The sequence below is a fragment of the Xyrauchen texanus genome, chromosome 7, assembly GCF_025860055.1.
Source record: "Xyrauchen texanus isolate HMW12.3.18 chromosome 7, RBS_HiC_50CHRs, whole genome shotgun sequence".
NCBI lineage: Eukaryota > Metazoa > Chordata > Actinopteri > Cypriniformes > Catostomidae > Xyrauchen > Xyrauchen texanus.
Window position 1 is genome coordinate 14490297 of NC_068282.1, and position 11203 is coordinate 14501499.

The 11203-nt window shown below is 36.2% G+C and overlaps 1 protein-coding gene across 2 annotated transcripts; it reads right to left on the bottom strand.

Moving 5' to 3' along the window:
* Window positions 1-3: 3 nt before the first annotated feature.
* On the bottom strand, window positions 4-6064 carry LOC127646197 (alpha-enolase-like). 2 transcript variants are annotated; one of them, XM_052129693.1, is made up of 12 exons: window positions 5926-6064; window positions 4947-5035; window positions 4673-4768; window positions 3003-3061; window positions 2838-2907; window positions 2409-2542; window positions 1570-1792; window positions 1271-1468; window positions 917-1118; window positions 653-761; window positions 465-523; window positions 4-328 (listed from the first exon to the last, which is right to left on the bottom strand). In XM_052129693.1, the coding sequence occupies exons 2-12, from the start codon at window positions 5029-5031 to the stop codon at window positions 262-264; spliced, it is 1302 nt and encodes a 433-aa protein (XP_051985653.1). In that variant the 5' UTR covers window positions 5032-5035; window positions 5926-6064; the 3' UTR covers window positions 4-261. The 2 variants fall into 2 exon arrangements, 1 of the variants encoding a protein (XP_051985653.1); XR_007970896.1 differs by having other exon boundaries at window positions 257-328; window positions 942-1118.
* Between the last annotated feature and the right edge of the window lie 5139 nt (window positions 6065-11203).

The window sequence follows — 11203 nt, forward strand, 5'->3', positions numbered from 1 at the left end:
TGGTAAAGATTTTTTTTTAATAGATAAGTACATGTAACAATGTTCCAAATAAATATTTGTATAAATAAGATTATACAGTAATTTTTGTTTCTGTAAACTTGTTCTTCATCGTTTCTGACATTGACTTAAAATGTATCTTTTGTCACATACTGCTTTGTGCCATTGCCACATCTTGAACTGAAATACAAGTATAGTTACTGTACTTAGGCGGTTAAGTGATTTGGTTCTAACGGTGTATAGGACTGTACGTATATTGTAATTTCACTTCAGTGGATTTCTGAAGTTCTTCCCAGCAAAGCGAGCTTTATCCCCCAGTTCCTCTTCAATTCTGTGCATCGAGAAAGCAAGCCATTAACAATTCAGATTTTTTTAATACATGTTTATAAAGAGGTGTGCAGAAGAATGAAGATACAATATGCTTATTTATATCTGGTCAAAATATGTGAATTCTCATAGAAACATACCTGAGGATCTGGTTGTATTTGGCTAAGCGCTCAGAGCGGCATGGTGCTCCTGTTTTAATCTGAATAAGAACAGGTAAGTAAAAGTCAAAATATTTAACATGAGTAGATAACATTCATCTAGAGTGAACAACCTTAATATAAACTAAATACATTTATGAAAAATCTTAATGAAGATTGCAGCATTGTACCTGTCCAGTGCAAAGTCCCACAACCAGGTCAGCAATGAACGTGTCTTCTGTTTCCCCTGAGCGATGACTCACCATCACACCCCAGCCACTGGATTGTGCCAACTTACATCTATGGGATGGCATGCAATAAATAGTTGACAGTTAAAACTACTTAAGAGCGTTCCCTATATATATTTATCTTTAGTTTATTTGGACTACCTTGAACTTATTATGCACCCTTGGCTCAGTAAATATCTAAATGTGTGAACAGGATTTTGAACTCACGCCTGCAGAGATTCTGTAACACTACCAATCTGGTTGACTTTGAGCAACAAGCAGTTGCAAGCCTTGTTCTCCACTGCATTAGCAATACGTTTAGGGTTGGTGACTGTGAGATCATCTCCCACCACCTGGATGTCTGTGCTGTTGGTGAAATTGGTCCAGGCCTCCCAGTCATCCTGATCAAAGGGGTCCTCGATAGACACCACTGAAGTAGTGTCAGAGGACCAAAAAAAAAAAAAAAGGGGCGCATGTTCATAAAATACTCAAACATTTGAGCTCACAGCATGTTATTATAATATCAGAAAGAAAAAAAATCAGTGACATATTTAATGAAGAGAGCAACTAACATATGGATACCTGGGTAGTCTTGAACAAAACTCTTGTAGAGGTCAGCAAGTTCATCAGGGCTGATATACCGATTGGGGTCATCAGGAGACTTGAAGTCCAAGTCATACTTTCCATCACGGTAGAACTCAGACGCGGCCACATCCATGCCAATCACAATCTCATCTGTGTAACCAGCTTTACAGATAGCACTCTTAAGCAGCTCTAGGGCTTTTGTCATAAACATACATGAAAAAAATAAAAATAAATAGTAGTTGATTTTAAGTTATCTCAGTTTAAGTCTCAACCAATAGGTTTCAGATGTTTAATACCTTCTTTATTCTCCAAGATGTTGGGTGCAAATCCTCCCTCATCCCCGACATTGGTAGCATCCTTGCCATACTTTTCCTTAATAACATTCTTCAGATTGTGGTACACCTCTGCACCAATGCGCATGGCCTCCTTAAAACTATTGGCCCCAACAGGTAGGATCATAAATTCTTGCATGGCCAACTTATTGCCTGCATGTGAGCCACCATTGATCACATTAAAGGCCTTTAAAGAAAAAAAGAAAATTGGTAATTTAACAATATTTTGTCCAATAATGTGTGTGCACAACATGTTTATTGGTAATAAATAAATGGCGAAAGAGCAAAGAGTGTCACTTTGAAGACATATTACATTTTTCATGACGATAAAGCTAGTCAAATTAAATACCAAATAAAATTTAAAACACACAATAAAATGACCAGTGTTTCCCATTAATTACACTAGTTTTGTGTTTTGACCATTTGTGAAATGCGTTAAACTCTTGTTTATGCTTTGTTAGACTTTTTTTTAACGTGTCATCACCATTCATACCTATACAACGAGTGTTTATGATTAAATTATTACTATAGCACAAAATTGTTTACAAAAGCACAAGTTCTTCATAGATCTAGCATCTTAATTTTGCTCTCAAAGTGCACCAGATAGATGCATTTAACTTTAAAATGTAAACTATTTTCTTACGGGGGAGCATGTCCCAGGAACACCCTAGAGGGTCCGAGGTCCACCCACTACAGTCTCACAAAATCCTATGGGAAAAACTGAATGACAAAGTAAGTGCCTGACCTTTGTCACACTTTTTCTTTTTGTACATTTCTAAATACAGGAGTGCTCTGTTACTCACTGGTACAGGAAGGATGACCTCTGGGTTTCCAGCAAGGTCAGCAATGTGACGATACAAAGGAACACCTTTCTCTGCAGCTCCTGCCTTGCACACAGCCAGGGATACACCCAGGATGGCATTGGCACCAAATTTAGCTAATGAATAAAACAAACAAAAGCCTTTATTGACTAATTCTAGATGCACTACTAATGTTAGCAGTGGCACATACACTGAGATCCTAAAATCAGGTTTTACAGCTTGCGCACATTATTACATACATCTTAATCAAATGTAGCTTAACTGAGAAAATAAACTGATTTCAGGAGTGTAAAAAACTTTGAATGGAGAATTGAAGAACGGAGATCAACCGTATAGAGAAAACCATTCAAATGATAAGACCAAGCCCTTTCCTATTGTCAAAAGTGTAAACATGCAAATATTATGAATTACACTTGTTGTCAGTTCCATCCAATTCCAGCATGAACTGGTCAATCTTCTCTTGCTCAACTACAGGAATTCCCTATATGGCAAAGCAAAAGAAAGGGAAAGATCACCTTCCAAACTTACATACTCCAATTCTTCCATTTGTTTACTGTAGTTTTAAAATACTCTCACCTGGCTGATCAGTGCAGGTGCAATAGTTTGGTTCACATGCTCAACTGCCTTTGACACACCTTGATAACACATAAAGACAGATTTGAACAACACAAGAGAAAACACCACATAACTGTTATTTCTCTTCAAACAAAACTGTGGTGTCACTTTGGGATTGAATGGTGCTGCAATCAGAGGCGTGCACATCTCTACATTTTCCATCCTGGTTAAGCTGAACCACAAAGCTATTGATCAATATTTGTCAGAATTTAAAACATTAGTCAGAAACATTCGGATAATAAAAAGACTTACCATGCAAACACTGTGCATTAAAAAATATTGCCATACCACACCAAAGATTACATTATTTGCATTATATGAATTGTTGTGAATAGCATGCTCAAAAAGCATTTCTTAATTTTAACTATTTGTTCACAGAACTAAGCACTGGCTTGAGCATGTCATGAAAATCCAAATAAAAAAAAAACAATTCAATGCATCTGTCAGAGCAATGCATCTTTTTCACCTGTTAACACAAGGCGGAACCCAGTATTTAACCAGTATATTTAATAAGTCATCTTTTACAATCTAATAGAGAAAGATAGAGGTGAGAAGAGAAACGGTCCATTAATCTGCAAATTAAAGGTATGATTCACCCAAAAATTTTAATTCTCTCATCATTTACTCACCCTCATGCTATCCCAGATGTGTATGACTTAATTTCTGCTGCTGAAAACAAATTCATTTTTTAACATGCAAGTGAAAGGTGACCAAGATTTCTAAGCTCCAAAAAGCATATTAAGGCAGCAATATGATAGGTGTTGGTGAGAAACATATCAATATTTGAAGGGACAATTCCCCACAGAGCTTGAAATAATGATCGCAAAGGAGACTGTAGTCAAGATATACAGTGAAAAATGAGTTTTATTTTTAGTCTATTTTCACTCAAAAACAACTTGATCGCTTCAGAATACATTGATTAAACAACTAGAGTCTGATAGATTGTGTTTATGCTGACTTCTTTTTGGAGCTTCAAAAGGCCTAATCAACATTAACTTGCATTGTATGAACCTACAAAGCTGCGATATTCTTCTAAAAATATTACACATCTGGGATGGCATGTGGGTGAGTAAATGATTAAAGAATTTACATTTTTGGGTGAACAACCCTTGATCTTTTTTTACTATAAATTCTCCTCCCTCACCAGTAGGTGGCGATATGCACGAAGAATGTGAATGGTCAAAAACAAAAGAATGTGAAAGTGAAGACTGATGTTAAAAAAGGACTTAAATATTTATCTGTTTCTCACCCACACCTATCTGCTAGCTTCTGAAGATATGGATTTATCCACTGGAATCTTACGGATTACACTTTTCATACCACTGTCTCCTTAAGATGATTCGCTTACATTTTCCTCTTTTCTAAGTCGCTTTGGATAAATGAATAATTGTAATGTATATAATTCTTCTAAAATTTCTTGTTTGCGTTTAGTAGAAGAAAGAAAGTCATACACATCTAGGATGGTGTGAGGGTGAGTAAATAATGAGAGAATTCTCATTTTTGGGTGGACTATACCTTTAATAAAATGTAGCACAGTCCGACCACAGTCTATTTTTTACCAAAACAATTAACCCTGTACCAGTCAATCCTGTCAGACCAGATGAAATACGACTAAAAGTAAAGTGTTTCACCTTTGCCCAGGTAACGTGACTTATCATTGTCTCTTAGCTCCAAAGCCTCATATATTCCAGTAGATGCTCCACTAGGGACAGCAGCTCGAAACAGGCCTGTTATTAAATCAGAAGATGAAGAGGTGAATGGATATGCCCAGAATTAAAATTACACATTAGAAACTAGATGAGTTTTAATTTTGCTTGAAATGCAAGCACGCTAAACCATTTTCATTTATGAGTAATCAATCATTTCGTGTTCCCACTGAAGATAAGTCAAGGGGAAAAAAATCACCTTTCTCTGTGTAGAGGTCCACCTCAACAGTGGGGTTGCCCCTTGAATCAAAGATCTCACGGGCATGTATCTTCAGGATAGACATGTTTCTAAATTTGAAAGAAAGTATCTTAATCTTTTGTACAGTCTTATAATTTAGGCCTACATTTTTTTAGGATTCTGCTGAAATCAGTCCCTATATATAAAGGGTGATTTTAAGGAAACCTGAAAAAGAACTCGTCACCACTTGTGTAACAGTAATACTACAGGCAAACATTGAGCGGGTTGGCATTCACTATCATCGGCTTTGTCAAATCCTCTGACCTTAGGTATCTGGATGATGGCTGATTACTATGAACTTATATTAAATTGAACATCTGCATTCGTAAATCCACATCATGACAAAACAAAAAATCCACATTTCTTTCAACCAAATATATCAACAGAAGCTTTTACACATGCACAATGTGTTTTAAATAATCTTCCACTTTGTTGCATAAACAGCTTGGGTCTAATTGGATTAGCAGCTTTCATTCTCTGGTCATTATGCTATCAACAGAGAATAAAATCTTACTGAACTCGATTTGGTCTGAAGGTTTTTGACATAAAAAGACAAGATAATCAACAATATTACTTATGCAACCGTCAATGTTTATAGTCAAGTCTAACGCTCGGTCATTTCCTATGGCATTTCTTCCAGGAATCAGACATACGGCTTTCTCGTGTAGTTTGTTCTACAAATATTTAATATAATTTCAGCGTGTATGAATGCATGACGAGAGTAGACCTGATGCAAGCACGATTCATTATCACACGTTCCTTCATTTGACTCATGCTCGAAACAAATTAACTTTACAAAATGTAGACATTAGGCATAGTACGATATATATATATATATATATATATATATATCACACAAACACACACACACACACACACACAAAACACTAGCTACAAAATAGGTCACAAAACGAAAAATGATCTTAACGCAATGTCTTACCACAGCGAAACCGTAACTAAATGACAAGATGAAGGTAAATTAGGCAACTGCTTGTCTCAAGTTCTCATTCACAGCCTGATGCCCTGCGTGGATGATGTGCTCACCGGGGAGTATGAGATAATAGAATCGAATAATCGCGGGTAATGCTAGACTGAAACGGGCATCTCATAGTGGGCGGGGCTTGTAGCCCGGATGTTGTCTCTATTTGGTCATGTACAATTAAACAAATTAATAATTATCCCATATGAACTCTTCACCGGGTATTTTCAATTGAATAGCTATCAAAGTTTATCAGTATCAATATTCAGGTGTAAATTATTGTCTAGACAGCTGCTGAACCGGACGGTTATATCACATGCTACCTGTTAAGTTTTTTCAGCGCTGGTCATGATCAACAGTCGTTTGTGATTACTGGATAAAGCATTTTAATACAAATTTGTATAGATTGCTGGGACGGGTTTACATTTATATGACAGGTAGCAATCATAGTAAATAACATATTTATATGATGATATGATTTAGTGTAGAAATGGCTTCAATAAGACAAAAACAAATCCTGCAGGGTTTTGAATGGAGATGAATAACGGATTCGGCTGCCTGGGCCGCCACGCGCTATCTAGAGGAGACACATTTGTCTCAAGATTTGCCCTCCAAAGGGGGAGATGTTATTAGAGATCTTCTACACTTTTACAACAAAGCATCTCCTCCTCGACATCCATTCAATAAAACGTCACCTGGTCTGCTTGCCATTGTGCCGCCCATAGCATGTCAATGTGACCGCCACTTTATGCATTGTGTTGCTAGTTGCTAACCTTGTAGGTTATACCTTTTAGAAGGTCATGATGGATGAAGTTGTTGTCTCTTCTTAAACTGTGCACTATAATTTACAGTGTTTACAGTACATGATTACACATTGCAATCTACATAAGCGGAAAGTCCCCTCCCCCAATTATCTCATAATTTACTCACCATCATGCCATCCCAGATTGTATGACTTTCTTCTGTTGAGCACAAACAAAAGGTTTTAGAAGAATATTTCAGCTCTATAGATCCAATGCAATTAAAAAAGGACTTAAATATTGATGTTTCTCACCCACACCTATCATATCACTTCTAAACATATAGGATTTACCACTGGAGTCTTGTGGATAACTTTTATTTGCTTTTGTGCATTGTAAGAACCTACAGAGCTGAGATATTTTTCTAAAAATCTTTGTTTGTGTTCAGCAGAAGAAAGAAAGTCATACACATCTGGGATGGCATGGGGGTGAGTAAATGATTACATTTTTGGGTGAACTGTCCATTTAAGCTGTTTATATACCAAGTTTTCAGATATGATTTGCCATGACTTATCTGGATAATATAAAAAAAATAATTCAGAGACTTGATTTGTTGGAAAACTAAACAATAAAGGCCTATTCTGTCACAACCCCTATCATACACCACACAAATATATAGATGCAGCAGAAGAAGGGATGTACAGATCATATTGGGCCTGGGCCCTATTTTGAAGGGAAAAAAAACAGACATGATAAAAATGTGTTGATCATTATCCCTTTTCAATATTCTTGTCTACGAGGAGACAGTGATGCAACTACATGAAGCACAACAGAGTGTTTGTGTGCTAGAGAATCCTGGCAACTCATTCCCTTGGGCCAGTAATCCCTCAGGTCATTGTCCATACCCCTGCCTCCTCCATCTACCATCTCTCTCTTTCTCTCTCTCTCTTTCTCTCTCACTCTCTCTTCACATACACTTTTTTTTAGCTTATTCTTCATAGAATCCTCAATCCAGCCATGTCAGTTTAGATCAGTCTCATATGGATTTATGTAATTTCCCCTTGTGCACAGTTTGTTTAGTGGAAAAACTTGGTTCTTTTTTTATGCTTCTCTCAGGTTTGTACTTCTCTGGAGACCTCCCTGACAGCCAGCTGATCCCTGTGCACCTCCATTCTCTCCCCTCACATATCAGACCTCGGGGATCTCATTAGCAATCCACACAGACTTGTGGAAATTAAGGCAGTAACCTGTTGTCGGGGTGACAATGCTATCTCTGTGTCCCAGCATGCACTCTGTTTAGAGAGGAGAGTCTAAGATGCTTTGCCAGTGCACAGAGCTCCATATTCTACATTGTGACTTACTAATGTTGAATCATTACTGTTGTGCAACTGTAGATCAATTAGAAGATTTAAATCTACAATAAATCTACATTTCTCTATTGAATGCACAAGTTGTTTGCATAATTATAATTTTACACATACAACAAATGTATAAAATAGTTCATCCAGTGAAAAGCATTTCTCATTTAATCATATACACTCCATCGTGTTGTTCTAAACCCTTATGATTTTCTTTTCTCCACTGAACACATAATGAGAAGGCAGTATTTTAGTCTCATTCACCATTAACTTTCATTGCATCTTTTTTCCATTCAATGAAAGTGAACGGTGAGTCTTTCTGCGTAACATCTCCTTTTCTGTTTCACAGAAGAGAAAAAGTCAAATGGATTTCGGTCAACATGAGGGTGAGTAAATGATGACTGAATGTCTATCCCTTTATGAAGAAAAAAAATGGAAATAGAAACAAAATGTATCTGGAAATGTTTGTGGTCTGAAAAATGAACTCATTCTGTTATGCTGACTTTTATTTTACCTGCCTGCCCTTTTCAAAGCAGCCCATGCAACTGATGGTACCGATTCCTTGACACCTGTTTTGCATGTCCTGAGAAGACTTTGCACACAAGAACTTCATTGTCCCAATGAAACCTTAAATCTTGCTTTAAATGCAGCATAAGACTACACACAGAATTTAATAGTGCTTTTGTGAAGGCCTTGGGAGTGGGTCTATTTTTACAGCCAATATACTTTCTACAAAAAAGTATTCCTTACAGATTTAAGAACAAATTTTAAATGTAACAGGAGGGCAGTTTTAAAGGAATAGTTAACCCATATTTTCTCTTAATTTAAAGTACTCACCCTTATCTCATCTCAAACTCATATGACTTTCTTTCCTCTGCGGAACACATTCAAAGATATTTTAATGGAGATTTGACACAAGTGAATGGGGACCAAACTTTCAAGATCCAAAAAATACATAAAGGCAGCATAGAGGTAATCCAAAAGACTCAAGTGGTTTAATCAATGTCTACTGAAGTGATTCGAAAAATAGTGATTGAAAAATATATAGGCCAAACCTTGAGCAAGGCACTTAACTCCAGGTTGCTCCAGGGGGATTGTCCCTGTAATAAGGGCTCTGTAAGTTGCTTTGGATAAAAGCGTCTGCCAAATGCATAAATGTAAATGTAAATGTAAAGCACTGAATTCAGTGAAATTACACTTGTACCTGTCATGTCTTGCCAACAATATCAGCATCAACTTGAAGAGTTTAGTGAGTTGGAATAAAATTCAGTAGGCAATGCTTCACATGTTCAAGGGATATATCGTGTGAATTTGCTTTTTTTTTTCTAGAGTCATCTCATGTAGGTAAGCTTGAGTTGATTATAATGGTTGTTGTGTAATTAGGGATGAACTGATTCAAGCATATTTAATGCTATACCATAATTTAATATATATGTTTTACTCGATTTCACTTTTATTTAAAATGTGTTAAACGTGTGTGTGTGTGTGTGTGTGTGTGTGTGTATATATATATATGTATGTATATATATATATATATATATATATATATATATATATACCTCACAAATATTTAATTACCAACAAGGTTAAGGAGGTGTCCTTTACACCGTTTTTACCCAGTCAATCTTTATTTAAGAAACATGCTCCCTGAAATAGAGCCACTTTGCTCCTTCTGTAATGCTGTAGATGAATCTGCCCCTCACCTTTTTTGGGAATGTGTCCACGCTGTAGTATTTTGGAGAAAATTTTTTTGTTTGAACGTACCTCTATTTTAACTAGTTTTTCTTTGTTTGATTAAGACGTTTTACTTGATTTTCACAGTTTTGATAACTTAAGTTAATATTTTCTGATTAATCTGTTTATTTTGCTTGCCAAGTTTTTTTATACATAAGTGTAAATTTGTCTATAAAGCCCCTATTTGCACTTTTTTTGTAAAGCCAGTTGCACTATGTAATGAATATAATGTCTTGGCATTATTGTAAAATATATCTGTAGTATTGTGGTCTATGTATACCCCTGGCTTGTTTCTAAAGAATAAAAAAATGTCTGATGCAGGTGTAAACAAGCCCTCATAATAAATCTCCAACTGATTGACAAATTCACTTGTGAAATGGATTGCTGTGAACTGTATGCCAATGATTGAGTTATGATCAATAATATGGTAATAAACAATACATTGTATTCTAAAGCTGCTTTTTGTATCGTCTTATCAATTATTAACTCTTCTGCCACAAGAATGTAATGCATTTTAATTTTCTGAATATTTTGTTATTTTATATATATAAATGTTTTAATGATAAATATGTATAATTGTTTCATCATTATATATTGAATTATTGTTATATGAGGGGCTTTCTCAGCAAATATTTGTATATGCGTTTAATCGCGATTAATTAATCGGGACACCATGTAATTAATTTGATTAAAAATATTAAACGATTGACAGCCCTAATATATATATATAAGATGACATTTTCTCGGCAGATACACAACAAGCGATGTGGTTTCAGTTGGCCGCAAGTGAAGATTTAGAGTCAGCTTTTCCTACCTCATTAATAGAGAAAGTGATCCTAGACAAGCAGTTACATACAAAAATGCTGAATTATTACAGAGCAGCATTATTAAATAATTGGAATAAACAAACTAATACGAGTTAAAACTCCTGGGGATTTTTATCGTTCAATTAATTTCCCCCTCATATCTGATAAGCAATTTTTTAGGGCCACCTTGTGTCACTTTGGAAAGCACTGTCCCCTAATGGCCACCGTTGGCGATGGTCTTGAATCTCGACCCTGTCCTTACTAAAAATAAATGTAGTGCAGGAGTCGATTCCATCAACTCTTACATCTAGAGTCAGGAATCAGATTTGACAAAAAAAAAGTCAGAATCGAACATCATTATTCATAGTGCTTGATGCATGCACAGAGCACTAGATGACGCTATACACAATATTCTCATTGGTTCCACAGTGGCTATCTCTCGTTTGGAAGGATGCATCCTCCGGAGATCGCATTTGTCGGCCGGATACGTCGTCGAGGCTGTCTCGTTTCAGAAAAGAGAGTAGGACACTTCAAATGCAGCCTTCTTTCACGGGAATTCGGAGGATGCATGAGGTGGATCCTTCGTGGGCACTTACAACCC